The sequence below is a fragment of the Sorex fumeus genome, unplaced genomic scaffold (assembly GCF_029834395.1).
Source record: "Sorex fumeus unplaced genomic scaffold, SorFum_2.1 ptg000051l, whole genome shotgun sequence".
Classification (NCBI taxonomy): Eukaryota; Metazoa; Chordata; class Mammalia; order Eulipotyphla; family Soricidae; genus Sorex; species Sorex fumeus.
The window spans coordinates 6116235-6138400 of NW_026606108.1; the positions used below are offsets into that span (position 1 = coordinate 6116235).

The following is a 22166-nucleotide window of genomic DNA, read 5'->3' on the forward strand; positions in this document are numbered from 1 at the left end:
AGAATGGGGCGACAGTGAATCTGGGGCATGTTCTGTGTGTGCCTGAGAGACAGAGGGCTCTGAGTTATTTCTTGGGGCACCTCAGATCTGTGTGATGACGGGAGGCTCCCCTGAGAAGACCCCTGTTCCCAAACAGCTACTGCTCCACCAAACATATCCAGTGCTTCTCTGTGGCCACTGCCCAGAAGCAGGAGGGCAGCCTGGTCCCCCGGCAGATGGGGAGCAACCCCCCACACCGGGCATAACCAATCCCCACTTCTGCCCCCTGTCCCCACCCCTGCACCCTTTCTCCCCACCCTGCACCCTCCCTCCCCACCACTGAATCCCTTCCTCATGGCACCTGCACCCTCCCTCTCCACCCCTGCCTTCGGGCATATGTGTCTCCCTAACTCACAGACGCCCACAAAGTGGCTGGCTGATGCTGGCTGCTGACCTGGGCCTCCCTTGAAAACCCGACAGTGCTTCGGGCTTGAGGGTTGCTCCCAGTGGTGCTTGGGGCACTGGACCACGGAGGGGCTGGAACCTGGAGTTCCTGCATGCAGGTGCATGGCCCGGACCCTGTCTCTTCTCCCCAGTGCCCACGTCACCACTTCCTGAGCTGGGAAACACGCGTGGTCAAACAGGAAACGGGCACAACAGAGACCCACGATCTGGTGTTTGTTGTAGCCACTAAGATCTGACTAATGCTATTAGCATATCATGTTGAACGGCGTTGCTACCAAATAAATGGATCGTCTGCCCCCAGAAGCCAGCAGCTTTCTTGTGGCTTTCCTAGTGTGCGGTGCCACACATGGCCAGCAGGTGGCGCGCCTGGCGCGCAGCAGGGCGGCACCCCACAAGCATTGCAGCGCCCAGGGCCCTGGCCAGCCACCTAACTTTGGAGGGGAGCGCCTTATGCCTTATACGTTGCTCTGTTTCGAACACTGTTACCTCCTGACACCCCGATTCCTCTCAGCGTCTCCCATTCCTAGGAACTGATCGAGGTTCCAGGGTTTTTTTAAATTTTTTATTTATTTATTTTTTTTCCTGCTCATCTCTGGTTTCTCGCCCCGGGCTCTGCCTGAGACTCTGGGCTTGTACTTTCCTGCAGACAGGACTCAGAGGTGGGGGAAGAACTGGCAGGCCCCAGGGAGGATTGCCTGCCCTGCGTGTCCACTCTCACTGGCTTGCCTTTTATGGTCAGGCCCTTTCTTCTCTCCTCAGGGCTGATCCATGCTCCCTGCCTCCTTTGCTATGCGGGCCATCCCTGCCACCTGCCCTCCCCGAGCCAGCCCTGAGTCCTGACTTTAGGGGCCCTTTCACGTGTTAATTAACTATTTTTTCAGAATGGGGGCCGAAGCAATGGTCCAGGTCCAGCGGGGAGGGCGTTTGCTTTGAACAGCCTGGATTCAATCCCCGGCATCCCATAGGGTCCCCTGCCAGGAGTGATACCTGAGCACAGAGCCAGGATTATGCCCTGAGCACTGTTGGGTGTGGAGAAGGAAGGGAGGGAAAGAGGAGGGAAGTAGGGACGGGGAGGAAGGGAGAAAGGAGGCAGAGGGGAGAAGGAGGGAGGGAGGAAGGAGGAAGGGCACAGGCACCGTTGTTCTTCTTTTTGCTTGTTTTTGTTTTGGGACCCCATCCAACAATGCTCAGGGGTTGCTCCTGGCTCTGCGCTAAGGTATCACTCCGGCAAACTGCTTGCTGTCCAAACACACTGGGCCCTGCACTGTTGTTACTCTTAACTGACTGAGAGGAGACCCTGAGCCTCCCGGTCATCCCATAGGCCAGCCTCGTGCCCACAGGCCTGCTGCGCCTTGGCAGAAAGATGGGCTTTGCTAGTTGACAAGTCAGTCTGGGGCAAAAGAGTTGGTCCAGGGCCCATGCTGATAACCTGATCTGATTCCCAGTACTCATAGGGTCCCCCGAGGACACCTTGGGGCCACTCTGGGGATACAGAGCCAGAAGTTGCCTGTGAGCACTGCCGGCTGCCAGCGCGACCCACACCCTCCCTGTGTAAGATAAACAGGCTGAGAAAAGGGTCCGTAAGCAGCGCTGAGCCGGCCAGGGGGGCCGTCGTTCAGGCTTGGTACTTTTCTTTACTTTTTAAGGATCTACCAAGGTCAGAAGAAGCCGAAAGAAGCTCTGGCTCGCTACCAGAAAGCCTTGCACCATGCGGTGATCAGCAAAGGGGAGAAGAGCCTGGAGTGCGTCCCTATCCTGCGGGAGCTGGCGGGCGCTGAGCAAGCACTAGGACTGCACGAGGCGGCTGTGCAGCACTTCCAGCAGGTGAGCTGTGCGCACCCGAACACTCAGGGGCTGCCTCAGCCCCCCACCCCCAGGTCCCCCCACACCCGAGCACTTCAGGCACGCTGCTACATAGGCCCCTGGGTCCCCGAGTGTGTCTGCATCTGCTGCATGTGCCTGCTGTAGTATGTTTGACCTGTGGGGGAAGGGGGAACTGCCACCCGATGTCCAAAACTGTCCCCTCTGCATCTTCCAGCGCAGACCACTCTGCTCCCTCACTCCATCCCCAAACCTGCTTTTGTTTTTAGAAACCATTGAGTGAGTGTCAAGCGTTGTCTGTTAGGTTTTTTTTTTTTTTCTTTTTGGGTCACACCTTGCGATGCTCAGGGATTACTCCTGGCTCATGCACTCAGGAATTACTCTTGGCGGTGCTCGGGGGACCATATGGGATGCTGGGAATCGAACCTGAGTCAGCCATGTTGGCTGCGTGCAAGGCAAACGCCCTCCCCGCTGTGCTATCTCTCCAGCCCCGGTGTCTGTTAGGTTTTGATTTGAATTTTCCTGGTGCCGAGCGATGTTCTGCTCCTTGATATAAACTTGTTTTCCATCTGTTTATCTTCTCCGGAGAAATGTCTCTTTGAGCCCTCAGCTCTTTGTTTGGCTGCAAGATACGAATGGGCTACACCCGGTGGTGCTCAGTACTCACTCCTGGCACTGCATTCAGCAATCTGCACTCAGATTTAGGGGACTCTTTGGGGTGCTGGGGATTGAACCTGGGCCAGCCACATGCAGGGCAAGTGCCCTTCCCACTGTACCATAGTCCCAGCTCCCGGGTTCCATTTCTTATGTACTCTCAACAATTAATAGGTACCTAGAGGCAGGAGCAATTAGCATAGTGAGGAGGGTGTTTTTTTAAAAGGTCATGGGGGCTGGAATGATAGCACAGCGGGTAGGGTGTTTGCCTTGCATGCGGCTGACCTGGGTTCGATTCCCAGCATTCCATATGGTCCCCTGAGCACTGCCAGGAGTGATTCCTGAGTGCAAAGCCAGCAGTAACCCCCGAGCATCGCCAGGTGTGACCCGAAAAGCAAAATAAATAAATAAATAAATAAAGGTCTTGTACATAGCAGACCCAGGTTCAATCTTTGGCACCCAAGATGGTCCCCTGAGCACCGCTGGGTCTGGCCAAAAAACTGGGGAAAAAAAATAAAAGTATTTAAATAGGGGCTAGGAGAGTTGATACAGAAAGTAAGGCACTTTCTTTGCATGCAGCTGACCCAGGTTCTATCCTGGGTATCACAGAGAGTTCCAGAGCAGCCTCCTGAGCACAGAGCCAGGAGGAAAACTGACACCCAGTCAGATGTGGTCCCAAGCCAAACAAAGAAGATAACCCCTTAAGCACAGAGTTCCTTTTAAATCAGAAACCCAGGTCAGAGTTCAGCCTTCCCTGTTGGCAAGTCATCAAACCTCTCCACAGGACAAAACAGGACTCAGAGCAGAAGCACGGCAGGGAGTGCACTTGCCTTGCACATGGCCAACCGGGGCTCAATCCTCGGCATCCAACAGGGTCCCCTGAGCACCACCAGGAGTGATTCCTGAGTGCAGAGCCAGGAGGAACCCCTTAGCATTGCTGGGTGTGGCCCAAAAATCAAAATGATAACAACCAAAGAACTCCGGGTACAGAAGACAGACAGACCTCTGCATCCCAGAACTCTCCTCGTGCTTGAGGAAGGACTGAGCAGAACCCTCCTTTGCCCGAGCCCCTGTACCTAAGACCCAGCTCTCGGGGGAGCCAGGCCTGCAGGGCCCCAGGAAGAAAGGGGCACTCTGTGCTTCCCTCCCTGCGGCTCGCACCCGTCATTCCTTTGGAGTGAGAGAAAGGCCCAGAAAGAAAAGGTCTATTCTTTTCTGTGGCTCATAGGAAACATTCTGGAATATTTTCGGAACTAACCCATTAAGATGGAAAAATGGAGCAAAGGCAACGAAGCACAGAGGCGCCCGGGACCCCATGAAAGGGGGTGTGAAAGCCAACCCCCCCACATACCCCAACAGACCTTATTTTCCTCTCCACAAGGAAAATTACAGGCCTCATTACCAAGCACTGGAGTGTTTGAGGGGGAGGAAGATGGCGGCTTGGGGGCATGGGAGGGACTTCCAAGGGCTCTGGATATATACCACTGTGCTTGGAGGTCACCCCTCAAGTTACAGACCCTTCCTACTAGGGCAGAGCTCTGCTCTGCAGGGGTCCCCCGAAAGTGTAGTGAAATAACCGAGGGGGCTTGTCCAGCATCTAGCTGGGGTGTCGGCTCTGGTTGACCACACCCTGGCTCAGACCTTTGTGGCACAGGCTGCACTGCCCACGCCCTGGTCATCACCACCTGGAAGCTGGTTTGTTTCATTTGCTTGTGTACCGGTCAAGCCGGGTTCGATTCTTCCGCCCCTCTCGAAGAGCCTGGCAAGCTACCGAGAGTATCTCGCCCGCACGGCAAAGCCTGACAAGCTACCTGTGATGTATTCAATATGCCAAACACAGTAACAACAAGTCTCACAATGGAGACGTTACTGGGCCCGCTCGAGCAAATCGATGAACAACGGGAGGACAGTGCTACAGTGCAGATAAACTCTGGGTCCTGAGGGCCAGACCATTGCCCTGGGTTCAAAATTTAAATGGATCCCAAATGTAAATGACCGTCTTCTGCCTTAGAAACATTTTCCAGAAATGACATAAGCCAGGTGCTACCTGCTCCTTTTTGGTGACAACTTTTTTGTTTGTTTTGTTTTTATTTGGAGGCCACACCTAGCAGTGCTCAGGATGTACTCCTCGCTCTGTGCTCAGGAATCACTCAGTGCTCAGGGGACCCTAGTGAATGCCGGGAATCAAATCTGGGTTGGCCGCGCGCAAGGCAAACATCCACCCACTGTACCAATGTTCTGGCCCCCTTTTTAGAAAAATATAAATGATAATATTGTTTATTTTTGAAAAATAAATCAGGCTTACACAGAAAGATTCCCAATGCCCTGCCTTCCCCCCGGGAGCCTCCAGCACTGACAGGAGTCGGACCTGTTCCCACTGCCAGCGAGTGCTGGGCCTGTGTGGGGACAAATCATGAGGAAAAGGAAGAGAGAGCCAGGATGATGGAGGGGTCTGCCGACATGGGAAGGCAAAGGCTCTCGATGCCAAACATATCGGGAGAGCAAAACACAAAAGCCGAGGACAGATAATATAGAGAGAGTTCTTATAAATCCTGGACAAGAGAGAGAACTCTTTTTGGGGTGAGAAGTTGGGGCTTGGGGCTCTGGGCTCAGGGTTTGTTCCCCGTGGAGCTCGGGGACCCTGTGAATCTGGGGACCAGCGCTGGGTCAACCACATGCCAGGCAAGTGCCTTCGCACCCTGCCCTATGTCTTTGGCGCCAAGGATGAACGTTTTTAGCCTGTTTCACCAGTGATCTGAGCTGATGGGCTCTCAATCTGCTCGCGGCACTAGAAATGGTGTGAATCCCCCTTCCTAGAATCAAGGATCCTGGTGAATAGACCAAGGAGGGGGTCGGCCAGCTGTGGGGGGCTGGCTGTCCATCCCCCTGGTGGGAGGGTGCAGGCAAGGACTGGACCCCGGGAAGTCCATACTTTGATTTGTTTTGGACTGGGGGTCACACCTGGTGATGCTCAGGAGTTACTCCCGGCCCTTCACTCAGGAATCACTCCTGGCAGTGCTCGGGAACGCTCTGGGGTGCCCAGGACAGAACCCAGTGTGCAGCGCCCTCCCCGCTGTCCTATCACTCGGGCCCCGGGAAGCCTGCGCTTCCGGCCAGCAGGCCTCTGTGACCCCATTAACTGGGGTGACTCTGAGCCACAGCCGCCCCAGGAGTATTTATAGTCTCAGCAGGCAGCCCCACTCCAGAGCTCCCACTCTGACCCGCCCCTCCCCGGGACGCAGGGCCCTAGGAGACTCCCACTGTACTCCTGCCCCGCTTCTCAGCCTGCAGGGTGGTCTCTCATGGGCAGGCTTCAGTCCCTCCTTCTCTACCCCAGCTTCAGGGAGACCAGCCCTAGTCTCAGAATCCTGCAGAGCACCGTCAGAGGAAAGGGGCTTTGTGGGCTGGACGCCATGAGAGGCTGTGGGGGCCCCGTGTAGGGATAAACCACAGTCCACGGGGTCCTCTACCATCGGGTTGTGCTGGTGGTCCCCACCCTTCACCCTCTCAAGCACAGCCCTGGTGTCAGCCAGACCCAAGGGCCAGGCTGCTGGGGAAGGGGAGGGGGGTCCACAGCACCACAGGCGTCTTTGAGCCAAGGTGCCAGCTCATGCCAAGGGGGTCCCCAAAGGGGTCCCCAAGGGGGTACGGGTCCTGGGGTTCAGCCTGGAGTGGGACGGAGTTTGACCCGGAAGAGCTCAGGGGCCAGGACTCAGGGTCCTCATGCCATCTCCACCCCCACTGGGTCTGAGCACCACCGCATCTCCACTGAGTGGGCCCAAGATCGAGGGTGTGGATCTGCCTGCACATAGCCTCCACGGGGGGACAGATCCAGCCGTGCTCAGCCAACTCAACCCCAAGACCTGGTGGTGCTGGGAGCCACTAGGGCCAGCCTGGTGGTGCTTGGGGGACACCACAGCTGGCCCCAGCAGCATTCGAGGGCCCTGTGGGGGCAGGGCCTTGTGTCCTTGGGTTCTTGTGCGTGCCAGAGCACATGTGTGAGCCCCTGTAAAAGTGAGGCCCCTGCATATCTGTGTGTATGAGTGCACGTGTGCACATATATGTATGTGTGTATGTGTGTATGTGAACGTGTATGTGCATGTGTATATGTGTGTATGTGTGAATGTGTGAGTATCTATGCATATGTATGCATGTTTATATGTGTGTTGCATGTGTGCATGTGTGTATGTGCATGTGAATGTGTACTTGTGTGAATCTATGCATATGTGCAGTTGTATGTGTGTGCACATGTTACTGTGAGTGTGCTTGTGTGTGTGCGTGTGTGTGTACATTTGTGTGTATGCATATGTGTGCATGTGTATGTGAATGTGAGTATGTGTACGTGTGTGCATGTGTGTGAGTGTATGTGTGTGCATGTTATATATGCGCATGTGTGAGTGTGCTTGTGTGAATGCATGCATGCGTGTGTATGTTTGTATGTCTGTGCATGTGTGTGTGCATATGTGTATTTGTATGTGCGCGTGTGTATGCTCATTTGAATGTGTGCATGTGTGAGTGTGTGTATGCATGTGTGTATGTATGCGCACGTGTGACTGCGAGTGTGGTTGTGTGAGTGTGTATGTGTGTGTGCCTGTGCATTTATGTGAGTGTGAGTGTGAGTGTGTGTGTGTGTTCCTGGTGTTGGCCCAGTAGCTGGCATTCCAGAAGCTTGCAGAAATGAAGATGAATTAAACCCCCACGGCTGCAGTCTCCCAAGCCCAAGAAACGCTAATCGTGCACATTTTAAATGAGCCCCTTCCTTCCTTTCTCCACTGTCCTTCTGCTGCAAACACACCCCCATCCCAGCCAGCATATGTTTTTTTTTTTCAGAAGCTTCATGAATGTCAAGTAATAAATTAGATCAGGGATTGAGTTTCCGAAGTGCATTATGAATAATAAATGTTGTGCTTATATTAGCATCTTACACAGAAAAAAAAATATGTTGAGGTCATGAAGATTCTGTGCTAGGGCCAGACTCCATCCTGGGTCCGCTGTGCAGCTGTGGAGCATTTCTGCTTCCTGTCTCCCCGGCCCAAAGGTGGCTCACAGAGAAGGTCTGAGCGATCCATTCGAGCTTCCTCTCCTTTTGGGGGGTCTTCCCAGCATTGCTGGTGGCTCCAGACCTGTTCCCACTCCTGTTTGAGTGGACAGTGAGCCATCCCATGATGGGGTGGGGGCTGCTCCTGGGCGTCCCTGGGGGACTCCAGCACCACAGCCCCTGTGATGCCAGTCAGGGCCAAACTCTGGCTTCGTGCATGTGAGGCTTGTACTCCTGAGCACTGGACACATAGCTACACGTTGGCAGTGATTGGAAACAAAATCAAGTGTTTTTTTTCCCTTGGTTGGGGGCAGGGGTCCCTCAGGGGTCCTCCTGGGTGTTCAGGTGTCCTGGGACCCTTCCCTAGACAAGTTCTATGCATGGGCCTGAAAATCTGTCCAGGGCAACACCCAGGGGTGCTGAGGTGAGGGTGAGGGGGCTGATGCTCAAGAGGAACCATAGATGGTGCCAAGAGGGAGCTAAGGCTGGTCACATGGAAGGCGTGTCCCTGAACTCCCGCACAAAAGGGATTGGAAGATATCTCAATTGGACCCTCTGAAAACCCCGTGTCCCACACTCTGCGATAGTAAGAGTCAGACTCACTGGGTTTCAGGGGTGACCTTGGCTTTTCTCTTATGTTTGGGGGCCACACCCCAACAGTGCTCACGGCTCGCTCCTGGCAGGGCTCATTGGGGTGCCCTGGGTTCTTTTTTTCTGCCCCCCACCCCCCACCCCCCGGCCCTGGGGCTGGTCTCTTTAAAAACAGGCTGGACAGACTTCACAGGGGAAGCAGAAAGGGATCATGACTCAGCCGGCCTCGGGGCGGGGCTGGCTTTTCACGCTCCCGTCCCTGTCCCCAAACACTGACCACGTGGCAGGGCCGGGGATCCCCGCTATCTCCCAACTTTGCCCTGCTCCTTTATCATGTACTCTCACATTTGGGAGAACTTGGAAGCATTTCAAGCCAGAGAGGTCAGGCAACAGCTCAAGTGGGAAAGTGCCCGCTTAGCTTTACGGATCCTGAGCACCTCTCAGTCCCACAGCACTGCGAAGCGTAGCCCTGATGCCCCCAGCACTGCCGAGTAACACCCCCTTTTGGGGGGACCCACACCTGGCAATGTTCAGGGGTTACTCCTGGCTCTGCCTTCAGGAATCACTCCTGGCAGTGCTTGGGGGACGGTGCTGGGAATCAACCTTGGGCCTACCACATGCAAGGCAAGCGCCTTTCTTGCTATACTATCACTTTGGCCCATAACCCCTCTTTTAAAAATTTAATTAAAAATATTTTTTTTCTGGGGCCTGGAGAGATATTACAGTGGATAAGGGACTTGCTTTGCACATGACAGACCCAGATTCAATCCCCGACATCCCATATGGTCCCCTGTTCCTGCAGTGATTCCTGAGTGCAGAGCGAGGGGTAACCCCTAAGCATTGCCAGATGTGGCCCCCAAACAAAGAATTAAAAAAAAGCAACTTTTCCTATGGTTGATATAGAATGGGTTCTCATGCACGTAATTAATAATGGTTTCTCATGTCTACAATTCCAGCCACACCAGTGACCTGTTTTCCTCCACTGGACCTCAGCACCCTCTCTTTTATCACCTCCCCCCCGCCCCCGTCAGTTGTGTGGATCAATTCTACTGTTATGTTGCTTTGTTTTGTTGTTGGCTTCTTTTCTAATGCATTTCAAGTTAGTGCATCAGACCAAATTGGGGATGGGAGGCATGCTAATATTCATGACATGACAGAAAAAAATCAGAATCTGCAGATGGAGTTTCAAGGTAAAGAGGCCCCAGAGAGCACAGGGGTTAAAGTGTTTGCCTGGCATGTGGCCAGCTCAGTTCCGGGCACTGCAAGGTCCCCCAAGTACTGTTGGGAGTGACCCTGAACAAAGGTTGGAAGAAGCTCGCAAGCTCCAGAGGATATATTTCCGGGCCCTGCGCCCCCTTAGCTATGAGGTGTCCTGGCGTAGCCCCTTTCAGCATCGCCCCCTCATCCATCCAGCTTCTAGTTCAGTCTTCTCATCTGTAGCTACATAATAAAGTCCCTCAAGAAAAGACAGATTTTGGGCTGGAGCAATAGCACAGCGGGTAAGGTATTTGCCTTGCAGCCGGCCAACCCAGGTTCGATTCCCAGCATCCCATATGGTCCCCTGAGCACTGCCAGGAGTAATTCCTGAGTGCAGAGCCAGGAGTATTCCCTGTGCATCGCCGGGTGTGACCCAAAAAGCCAAAAAAAAAAAAAAAAAAAAAAAAGTAAAGGACAGATTTGCATCGCACATGAGAAAGTGGCAAGGAGCCACTTAGATGTTTGCCCCAAAACGGACAGATCTGGGGGCGCAGCGCTAAGTGAAGCAAGACAGCAGAGAGACGAATGTGTGCGATCCCTCTGCATGGAACCCAGGCAACAGACCCCCAAAGTGGCTAGAGGATGGTCAGATGGGCAGTTGCGAGCTTCCATTTCCAAACCGCAAGTATGGGGGTAAAGGACGGGATAGTGACGACTTGTTACGAGGATCATTGAAAACAGGTGACAGGTGAGTGTCAGTGTCTAGATGAAAAGGTAGATATTAAACAGTGGTCATCCTTCTTTTTTAGGGCTGGAGCGATAGCACAGCGGTAGGGCGTTTGCCTCGCACGCAGCCTACATGGCCGACCCGAGTTCGATTCCTCCGCCCCTCTCGGAGAGCCCGGCAAGCTACCGAGAGTATTCGATATGCCAGACACAGTAACAACAAAGTCTCCAATGGAGACGTTACTGGGCCAGCTCGAGCAAATCGATGATCAACGGGAGGACCTTTACTTTACTTAATTTATTTATTGAATCACCGTGAGAACAGTTACAAAGCTTCAGGTTTAAGTCTTGGTCATACAATGATCAAACACCCTTCCCTTCACCAGTGCATATTTTCCACTGCCGAGAACCCCAATATACCCCCATCCCAACCCTCCCCCTGCCTGTGAGGCAGACGATTTCCACTGAACTCTCTCTCTACTTTGATTACATTCATTATTTTCAACAAAAGTCGCACCATTATTATTTGAAATTTCCCCCTAACAATCAGACCTGCTGAAAAGCATCATGAAATAATTTGTTTTCTATTCCTGGTTATGAAGAGCATATGATGTCATGCAGCTGCTATTGCGGCCTCACGATTTTTGGACTTCTGATATTTTACTAATTAAGTCTGGAGGGATTTCTGCCAAAAGCTGCATAGATCTAAGATTCGTTTGTGTGCCTCTGGGGCCATGGCCGTGCCAGAGAGCCACTCGTGGGGGGGCAACTCATGGCCTCAGAGGAGCAGGAAGGACATGCCAGTTCTGCCCCCCATCCCATGAGGCCGCAGTTGCCCCATCACCTCTGGCTCATACATAGCTGTCCAATAGGCTTTGAGGCAATGGGCTGGCCATTCTTCTTTGGCCTTCCTTCCGTGGTCTTCCTTCCATGGTCCTCCTTCTGTGATCATTCTGTGGTCTTCCTTCTGTGGTCCTCCTTCCGTGATCCTTTCGTGGTTTTCTTTCCATGGTCCTCCTTCCGTGGTCTTCCTTCCATAGTCCTCCTTCTGTGGTCCTTCTATGGCCATCTTTCCATGGTCTCCGTGGTAATCCTTCCATAGTCTTCCTCCTGAGGTCATCATTCCGTGGTCCTTCTGTGACCATCCATATTCTTCCATAGCCAGTCCCTTATGCCATTAGGCTGTATGCTATAAACTTCTCTGCAGAGTCCTATCTGCCTGTTGTTGCTCCAGAAAACCAAGAGAAGGGGAAGCACAACCTAAACCACACTAGGTCGTGTTTCCCCTCTCCCCACCTGGGAGTATCTCTTTTTAACTCAGTGTTTAAATATTCTGGGCAGGATATGGAAATAACTCAAATATCAGGCACAGGTGAGTGGGCCAAGAAGCCACGGTTGAAATCCACATCCACAGTGGGGCACAGCACAGCTGTAAGTTTAGACAAATTCTTGGTGTGCATCGGGCAAAATAGGTCAGAGGGAGAAGGACAAACACCACTTAGCTGACACATGGTATAGAGAGAACAAGGGGATGGACAGTAGCCAAAGATGATGAGTCCTTGGCCGTGGCTGATAGAACTGAGATGGCCAAGCAGTGCAGGCAGAGGCTCAGGAGAGGGAAGAGGCATAGAAGGACCATGGGGACAGGCTCGGAGGAAGGTCAAGGGCACTTTGATAAAGGGGGCAGCAGCTTTTCAAAGCCATAAGTACTATTAGTAGCACTGTGGCACTGTCCTCCTGCTGTTCATTGATTTGCTCGAGCGGGCCCAGTAACATCTCCATCGTGAAACTAGTTGTTACTGTGTTTGGCATATCGAATACATCACGGGTAGCTTCCCAGGTTTTGCCGTGTGGGCGAGATACTCTTGGTAGCTTGCCAGGCTGTCCGAGAGGGGCGGAGGAATCAAACCCGGCTCAGCTGGGTCGGCCACGCGCAAGGCAAATGCCCTACCGCTGTGCTATCATAGTAGTAGTAGTATTTTGGTTTGGGTGCCACACCTGGTGGTCTTCAGGGCTTGCTTCTGGCTCTGCACTTTAAATAACTCCTGGAAGTGCTCAAGGGACACTATGGGGTGCCAGGAATCGAAGCTGGGTTGGCCGTGTGCAAGGCCAGTGCTTGGCCTTCATAAGTGGATGTTTCAAACCTGCGTGTTTCTGCTCTTTGGTCACAGGCTCACCTCATCCTCCTGAGCAGAAGCCCCTTGAATGAGGACGCAGCCGACTCTGCGCACTGTGTAGCACACGCTGCCCTCACCTCAGGGACACCTGAGCACCATGGTGAGAGATGCCTGGGGGTTGGGCCCCCTGCTCCCCCTGCCCACTCCTGTCCCATGTCTGTGTCTGTTACTAGATCACTGGGGACTGTTAGGAGCCAGGCCCTTGGGGGAGGCATGGCCCTTGGGGATGGGTGGACATGTGGCCCCTGGGGAGATGGGTGGACATGTGGTCCTGGTAGATGGGTGGACACGTGGCCCCTGGGGAGATGGTGGACACATGGCCCCCAGGAGATGGGGAGACATGTGGGCCTGGTAAATGTGTGGACACATGGTCCTGGGGAGACGGGTGGACACATGGCCCCTGGGGAGATGGTGGACATGTTGCCCCCAGGGGAACAGTTTTGCTCCATCTTGTTGACTCCTCATGGGTTTTCTTCTGCTCTGGGGGTCCTTGTATCCACCTTCCTGCTGGGCCCGGCTATTCCTTCTGCCTCTCTGGACAGAGGACACCCAGTCTCAGGACTTTTTGGGGGAGGGTTTGGGGTGCATGTATGCATCAAACTTTCCAGAAACAGCCTCACTCACAGCAGATGCCTATGTGAGCCAGGGTGGGGCTCATGATGTCTGCGCCACCCCCGCATGCGACAGCACAATTGCCCTTTCCTTCTCTTTGGTTTTTGGGCCACACCTGGTGGTGCTCAGGGATCACTCCTGGCAGGCTCTGGGAACCTATGGGATGCCGGGGATCGAAACCAGGTTGGCCATGTGTATACAGCCACCCGCTCCATGTGACCAACCCGGGTTTGATCTCCAGCGCTTTGTTTTTTCCAATTTGGTGTAATACCCAGAGGTGCTCAGGGCATCATGCCAGGCAGAACCCAGGGATCCTGCAGGCAAAGCAGAGCACTCTCTGGTCCTGTGAAACACTCATCATCCCAACACACACACATGCACGCACACACACACGCACACACACACACACACACACACACACAGTTTTACATTGTGCTAGTAATACTTAAAATCAGGGTGCGACAATCCAACAGTGGGGAAATACAGTACATTAGCTCAGTCCCACAACAGCCCTAAGCAGTAAGAACAGTCTCTGTCATCCGTGGAGAGTCTGAGGCCCGGGCAGGTTAGCTCATGTCCCGCCTGGCCCGAGCTGGCCTGTGGCATGTTAGAATTCAGACTCGACCTCCAGGTCACCTTGTAAAGGCACCAGGAGGCACGGGGCCTCTCCTTGCAGGCCTCCTCTTGCGAGGCCACCCAGAGAGAGGGATGGACAGGAGTCAAGAAGAGGGAAGTGGGTTTGGGGAGTCCCTGGTGGCAGCCAGGGGCAGAGATCAGGCACGCTGCACCCCGACCTGCCCACCACAGCTGACACATGGGAGAAGTGGAAAGGCGGAAGCAGATCTGGGGTTGTAGACAGGGAGAGGTGCAGAGGAAGTGGAGCAAGGATGGGGTGAGTGGTGGTGCTTCCCAGGGAGCCCTGTTGGGCCCTCTTCTGCTCCCCGGCATGAGTGCTTACTCCTGGACTGGGTCCACTAGGGGTCCCTGTAGCCCCTTTTCCTTCCCACCTCAGTGTCCACTCACCGCTGCCCCCAAACTTGAGAGTTCCTCTGTCCACCCAGGGCTGTTTCCGGATAGGCACTTGTCACGTCCACCCAGATAATGCAGGGGGAACCGGGAAGGGCGGCCCCCAGACGGCGGGGACTCTGTAAGCCCCTCATGTGCCCCCACATGGGAGAAAAGAAATAGAAACTCAGCTCAGGAAGCATTGCTGTGACCCACTCTGACTGTGGCCTGGGACCTGGCTAGTCAGACCCCCGGGGACCCTGTCTCTGCGCCCTCCGTGCCCTGGGCTGAAACCTGCCCACACCTTTCTAGCCACACTAGCGGGCCTGCAGATGCCCATGGAAGGCGCTGTCCTTGGGCAAACGGGCTTCGGGCCAAGAAGCCGGAGTTTCTGGTCTGCATGCCAGCGAATGCTCAGGCTCGGGGCTCCCCCACGAGCCTTATGCAGACAAAACTGGCCAGAGCTCATGTAGCCCGGATCGGGTGAGGACCCCGCAGCCTTGGACAAACTTGGTTGGGGTGACGCTGGGCCGGCGAGATTGCTGCGGGGTGCAGACCCCCTATTTCCAGCCCCTTATCCCAGGAGACCGACAAGGCAGGGCCGGGCGCCAAGTCGTAAACCCCAGTGCTGCCCAGGAGGCCCTTGTTTGGAAGAGGTGCCAGCCAGGCAATGGCTCACCCCAGGACAGCTGGGAGTTGTGGGGGTCTGGGAGCTGGGTTGCCTTCCTGAGATCCCCCAGCAGCCTTCCCTTTCCCACCTTCCACGGGGACCCGGCACCTACTTCTTGGCGTGTCCCTGCACCTACTTCTCGGCGTGTCCCTGAGCTGTTCCTGCAGTGTCTCCCGGAACCAGACCCTGTGGGCTCCTGCCCGCCGCGGGGTCTCTAGGCCTCCTGCCCCTCAAATGCCTCTAAGCGGCTCCCCAGGCACCTCCCTGCCCTGCTCCAGCCTCAGACCCCGAATGAAGGCCTGGGGATGCAGGGGAGCAGGGAGAACCCCAGGGGGCCCTGACCTCTCTCCCTTCCTCTTCCTTCTTCCTCCTGCCCACCTGCGTCTTTTGCCCTTGCCATAGTCCCGTGGGCCCCAGACCCACCTCCACCCCTCCCCAGGGCCTTGTCTTGCCATACCCCCACCCCCATGCCCTGGATGCCAGAGATCAGCTGCATTTGGGGGCTCCCCCAGAGCAGAGGGCAGTACCCGGGAGGGAGGAGGGCTCATGTTTGGTTTCTCAAGAGCTCAGAAACTTCTAGAAGGCTCCACAGCATATGCCCCATCTAGGGAGGTTGGGGTGAGAGGAGAGACTAGGATGAGCCATGTTGCCCACTCTCCAGAGCTGCCGGGCAGGATGGGAGACCCTTCCTCACCCCATGGGTGTCCACATGCAGAACGGAAGCTGTGTTGGGCTTCACCTGTGCTCTGCCCTTTGACCCTGGGAGAGAGGCACATGCACCCCAGATCCCTGATTGCTGTCTCCGTACCCCCGCCCTCCTGCCCCCAATGTGTCTGAATCACCTGGATATGTGATGTGGTGGGGGACTGATCCTGAACTTCCCAACTGATGCCATGCCAGGGGCAGGGACCATGGCCAGATGGAGACAGAGACCCCCACAGTGACAGCCCTGGTGGGACCTGTGTCACCTGGTCTCTGGACCCCATGAACACCTGGAACGCGCAGCTGTGAGCAGGAGGGTCCCTAGGTTGAGGGGGCCCAAGGCAGGGGGAGGACAACTGGGCGCAGACTGGAGCCACCATTTCTCAGGGCCCCGGGGTCCTGCCGCTGCCCAGCCTGTCTGTCCTCGCCTGCCCAGCTCCTGCCCGGGGCGTCCCAGCACTGCTGTTTATCTTAATTAAAAGCCTCCGGGTGCTGGTGCCAAGTCACCAGCCCACATTCCTCAGGCCCTGTGTGAAGGCCAGGCTCCTTTTGCCTGTATATGAGCATCCAAACGGGACCGAGCCCCCCCCCCCCCCCCCAGCCTCCCAGCCCACACACGCCTCGCGTGCGCCTGCTCGAGCCACTGATCCTGTTCTGTGGCCCAGCATCAGTGGATGGGCTACACCACCCCTCACGGTAGTAAGGACACAGCTTTAGGGGGGCGAGCACAAGGCCTAGCAAAGTCCACTCAGACTCAATTTCTTCCAGTTAGAAAGGAAGGAGAGAGGGAGAGAGATATGAAGGCACTTTTCTCACATGCCACTGACCCTAATTAAATCTACAGCCCCTCCAGAGGTGAGCCCCGAGCACAGAGCCAGGAGTGAGTCCCAAGCACTGCTGGGTGTGAGCTAAAAAACCAAACCAGGGGCTGGAGCAGTTACAGCAGGGAAGATCGCTTGCCTTGCTCATGACCTATCTAGGTTCAATCTCCAGTGTCCCAGAGGGTCCCTTGAGCCCCACCAGGAGTGACTCCTAAGCACAGAGCTAGGAGTAAGCCCTGAGCACAGGTGTGGCCCCCAAACAAACCAGGAACTCTAAAAACCCAATCCAGGGGCTTCACACAGCTGGTGCGGCACTTGCCTTATACTTGGTCAACCTGGTTTAATCCCTGCCACCCCGTAGGGTCCCCTGTGCCCACCAGGAGCGATTCCTGAGCTCAGAGCCAGGAGCAAGCCCTGAAAACCGCCAGGTGGCCATAAAGAAATCGCAGGGTCCTTCTGAGACCCAGGTCTGTTCTGACTCAATTGGCTGATGTCCCACTGTGTCAGCTTCTTTCCATTCCATAGTTCTCTGGCTCCCTCCGTGGAGAGCCAGGATTGACCCCTGAACATCGCCGGAGGTGACCCCCCCACAAAAAAGGCTCCCTCCTTTAGAGCCCCTAATTTCCCCTGCTTCCCTCTCAAAGCACTGTGCAGTTTGCAGAGCTGGTGTTGCCTCCCCTTTTCTTCAGATGTAGCTGACCAGTATTTTCAGGAGACCTTGGAACACCTCAAGAAGTGCGAAGAGCTAGGGAAAGCCAGATTCCTCTCCATCCAGGATGAATACTGCCAGTTTCTACAAGCCACCGGCCAGCAAGAGGTATGTGGCTTTTTCCCAGTTTCACACACACAGGTGGGTGCCTAGAAGCCCCAGCGTGGAGTGAGGTGTGTGCCTCTGGCGGTCCCATGCAGCACCCGGGGTCCCACACAGCACCTGGGGGTCCCACGCAGCACCTAGGGTCCTACGCAGCACCCAGGCGTCCCACACATCATCTGCCCCAGCGCTCTCTCTGTAGAGGTGGGCTCACAGACTCACTTTCCTGGGTTGATGGGGCCTTAACTTCCCACCAAGCCATAAGCTCTCAGCACGTCCTGTGGCTCCATTTATGTAGACACGAAAGAAAAGGTAAACCCTGCATCAAGGTAAACCCTGCAGATAAAATGTTGTTGTTTGTGTTGCCTGCTGCGGAGAACACTCTCCCAATTCTTTTTGTGTGTATGTCTTTGTTTGGGGGCCACATCCCATGGTGCTCAGGGTTTACTCCTCACAGGGCTCCTTTGCAGAGTCGGGGACTGAACCCAGGTCAGTTGCACGCAAGACAAGGGCTGCGACCCATCTACTCTCTTTTTCTGGTGGGGGGGGGGTTGGGGGTTGGGGCCACATCCAGTGGTGCTCAAGGCTGACTCCTGGCTCTGTGTTCAGGGATCACTCTTGGTGGGGCTCTGGGGACCCTATGGGTGCTCAGGATCGAACTCAGGTTGGCTGCTTTCAAGGCCAGTGTCATCCCTGCTGTCTTCTTTCACCAGCCCCTGCCCCCAATAATTAATCTCTCTCACCTCAGTCTCAGTCGGTTTCTGTTTTTTTTTTTTTGTTTGTTTGTTTGTTTGGTTTTGGCTTTTGTGGTCACACCTGGTGATGCTCAGGGGTTACTTCTGGCTCTGCACCCAGGAATCACTCCTGGCGGTGCTCAGGCGACCCTGTGGGATGCCAGGGCTCAAACCTGGGTTGGCCACGTTCAAGGCAAAGGTCCTCCTTGCTGTGCTATCACTCTGGCCTCCAGTTTCATTTTTTTATTTAGACTTTTCATTCACACCCACAATCCTCAACCCACTGCCACTTCCTCTGGCCTCACAGGGGCAATAGCAACAGTCTCAGTTGGAGTTTAGGGGCTTTTCTGGATCCCCCAGTGAAATAGAGAGGTGCTTCCTGCCAGGATAGGGGTGGGGGCTGCTCTGATTCTAGAACATTCCCAGAGGTTCACTGTGGGTAGTGCTCAAGAACCCAGGGGGAAGTCAGTCTGCTTCGGGCCCCACCCCATCCCCTTCCAGAGTGCACCCCTGAAGCCCACCAGCAAGCTACGGACGGGGCCCGCCCGCCTCTGCCCTCTCACCCTGACGGCCCTGTGCCCCCTCTGCAGAAAGCCTTCGCCATCCTGCGGGAGTCCCTAGAAGCCAAAGAGGGTGTGTTCGGAGACCTCAGCCCTGAGGTGGTGGAGACCTACAGAATCCTGAGCACGGCCGACCTGGCACAGAAGAACTACACTGGGGCCCACAAGAAGCTAAAGAAGGTGAAGTGACACTAACGTGAAGGTGGAGAAAAAACCCCACCACACCCTCCAATCCCCCCAGTGGTCATTTGAAAGGAGACCTTGTAAGTGGTGTCACATGATCAGACGTCTGCAGAGACCATGAGCCAATGCTCTTGGGCTCAAAGATCCTGCATCCCTCGCACCTGTGTATATTTTTAAATTAAAAAAAAAAACTTTTTCTTTTTTAACCACGCTACTAATTTTTCATTTTTCGATAGTCTGATTTATCCAGCTCCCATTAGATGCTGTCCGTTACTCAGGGCCTGCTCCTCTGTGGAAAACTTCTGCTTGCTTGGAGCACTTCGCTGCCTCTTGCTTTTTCAGCCGGGGTTCAATGCGCGGGAGTGGTTGTGAGGAGCGGCCGTCGCTCTTCTTCCAGAGAGCTGTCTCTGGGGACAGAGAGGTCTGTATCAAGGGGATCTGAGAGCCAACAGCAGGATGTCATATCTGAGAGCACCCCCAGTGACCTGCAGGTTTCCTAGACATATATTTAGGGGCGCTGCTCAGGAGGCCGCAGGGGAGCGGCCTAACCTTTTGGTTATTCTCAGCCAATGGGGCCTGCAATTGCGTGCAACACCCTACGGATGCGGTCCTGCTTGGGTCCCGGGGCTGCCCTGGGCCTCCCCAATGGGGCTTAGGGGCTCCTGGGGTGCATTCTCAATGCCTGAAGGAATGCAGGTTTCCAGAGATTGAACTGGGGCTGGCCACCTGCAAGACAAGAGCCCCAACTCCTCTGACCTGTGTCTGTGGCCTCTCGCTATTCTTGCATCTCTTGTTCCCACGTGAATCTTAATATCGACTTGTCTAGCTCCATTAAAAGTTTAGTGGCTTTTTGCCTTGCATGCAGCAAACCTGGGTTCAATCCCCAGCACCACCTATGGGCCCTCAAGTCCCACCAGTAGTGATCCCTGAGTACAGAGCCAGGAGTCAGCCCTGAGCATCACTGGGTGTGGCCAAAAAAAAAAGTCTAAAAATTAAATTAAAAAATAAGGTGTGCCTTATGTAAATATTGAAAAGTTTAAATTAAGTTGGCATCAAAGCATCATTTTATCTTCTTTAATGCCATTCTAACCAGTGTTTGATCCCCTTGTTTAACTTTTGACTGGTGATTTTGTGTCTATAAGGAAGTCCATTTTCTGTTCTATTAGTTGCTGCCTTTCTTTTTTTAAATTTAATTAAATTAATTAATTAATTTATTTGTTTTTTGGGTCACACCCAAAGATGCACAGGGGTTACTTCTGGTTCATGCACTCAGGAATTACTTCTGGCTGTGCTCGGGGGACCATATGGAATCCTGGGAATCAAACTTGGGTCTGTCCGCGTGCAAGGCAAACGCCCTACCTGCTGTGCTATCACTCCAGCCCCAGTTGCTGCCTTTCTTGATGGAGTGAATTCAACTGTTGAATCTTCCAAGATCTCTGAGTTTAGTATCATGGAATCTGCAGATGGTTTTACTTTGTGTTTTCTGGTTCTTATGCCTTGAATTGATTTTTCTGGCCTAATTGCATTGGTTCGTGCCTGAAGTACAGTCATAAACAGGAGAAATGATGTGCAGACTGTCCTGGTTCTTGATTATATTGGAAATGTCTTTAAAGGTAGTGCATTTAGTAAAGGCTGGCTTTAGGACTAAGGTTTATATATTTTATCATGTTATGGGAGTATATCCATTAGTCTCTATTTTTATGAGTTTAGTGGGAATGAACATTGTATTTTATCAAAGACTGAACTATTGATGGGGCTAATCAGTTCATTCTTCATAGCCATGTGGTATATTTTAGGACAATATTGAGCCACCCTAGCATTCCTGGAATAAATTTCCTGAGTCATATTGAATTATTTTCTTAATGTTATGTTGATTCTGTTTTGCTTTTATTTTGGGATCGGTACAACAATATTTACAAGTGATATTTAAGTAGCAATGTCACCTTTGCTTCATGAGCTTTATTTTATATGTTCTTAAGGAATTTATGGAGTATTGAACTACCCTGTCTCTGGACACTTATTTCCCATTGAACCCTTCTGGGGGGAAATTTCTTGACAATTTTCTTTATCAGTTTATCCAAAAAAAAAAAAAGGTCTGTGAAGATTTCTCTTTCTCGTGGGATGATTTGGGTAAACTTTTTCTAGGTTAATGTCTTTTTTATTTAGATCTTTCAGGTAGAGTTTTGCAAACTGGTCCCATGAACATTTAGAATCGCTACTATTTTAATGGTTATTTTGCCGTTGTGATTTCTGAGTCGTAAGAAATTTCTTCGCTTTTTTCTTGACTGTGTTGGCTGATGGTTTGTCTGTTTTGTAACTTTTGCAGAGAAGTAAGATCTTAATTTCGTAGGTCACTTGCCTAACAATTTGCGATTTACTGTTCTGATTTCCTCTTTCTGCGTTCTGGCCTTGAGATGACTCTGTATCCCTGGAGGCGTTTCTTCCTGTCTCCTGGAGCTGGGATTCTGTCTGTGTGTTTTCGAATCCGTTGGCACCGGGGCTCAGGAGCCTCCCCGTCCCTCCTGCCACAGTTCCTCCATTGTTTCCATACATCTCTCCTGCCACGTTGCCAGCGAGCATGTTTGTTTGAGAAGGAAACAGGGAGCTGGTGGGGGAGGGGGGGTGGCTAAGAACCCAGCCAGCAGCCTGGAGGAAGGATTGGAACAGGCCCCTGACAGGCGGCCTCGTCCTCCTCTGGCCACCAGCTCGGATCAGCTATGTTCAATCCAGGCCCAGCCACTTTTGGTCTTTGTGGGATGTGTGAGTGTGTGACTGTGAGTGCATCGGTCTATGTAGGGGTGAGTGTGTGTGAGATGCCAGTGTGTGTTGTGACCATGAGTATGTGTATGTGACTCTGAGAGCATTGGAAGGTGTGTATGTCTGTATGTGTGTGTGTGTGTGTGAGTGAATGTGTAATGTGTATATGTGTGATATGAGTATATATGTTAAACTTATGCAAATGTGTGTATGTGTGATGTGAGAGTGTATTGCAATGTGAGTATGAGAGTGAGTGTGTATGTGTGATATGAGTGTACTTGTGTGATGTGTGTGCATGTGCGATGTGTGTATATGGGAGTGTGTGTATGTGAGTGCGTGTGTGATGATGTGAGTACATGTGTCAGAGAGTGGTATATATGTATGACATTTGAGTGTGTGAAATGTGTATGTGTGATGTATGTATATATATGTTTGTGTCAGTGAGGGATCTGTGTGTGTGCGAGAGAGTACATGCACGTGTGTGTGTGTGTGAGAAAGAGAGAGATACAGAGATTCACATGGCTCCCCCAGGCCCCCGACCTTCCTGCCTGCCCCCCCCTCACTGAGCTGCCCCCCTCCTGTGGGTCTCACCTCCAGGGTCACCCCAGCCAAGTCTTCTCCCACCCAAGTACCTCAGACCCCCCCACCCCCTTTGATTATCAG

The 22166-nt window shown here is 53.4% G+C and overlaps 1 protein-coding gene across 1 annotated transcript in view; it reads left to right on the forward strand.

The window, feature by feature from the left end:
- TTC23 (tetratricopeptide repeat domain 23) overlaps positions 1–22166 on the forward strand; it is a 38982-nt gene that overhangs the window by 10030 nt on the left and 6786 nt on the right. The window contains exons 6-9 of the mRNA XM_056124645.1: positions 2091–2268; positions 12643–12748; positions 17148–17275; positions 18594–18743. Coding sequence (XP_055980620.1) covers positions 2091–2268; positions 12643–12748; positions 17148–17275; positions 18594–18743 — 562 coding nt within the window. The remainder of the gene's footprint in view (positions 1–2090; positions 2269–12642; positions 12749–17147; positions 17276–18593; positions 18744–22166) is intronic.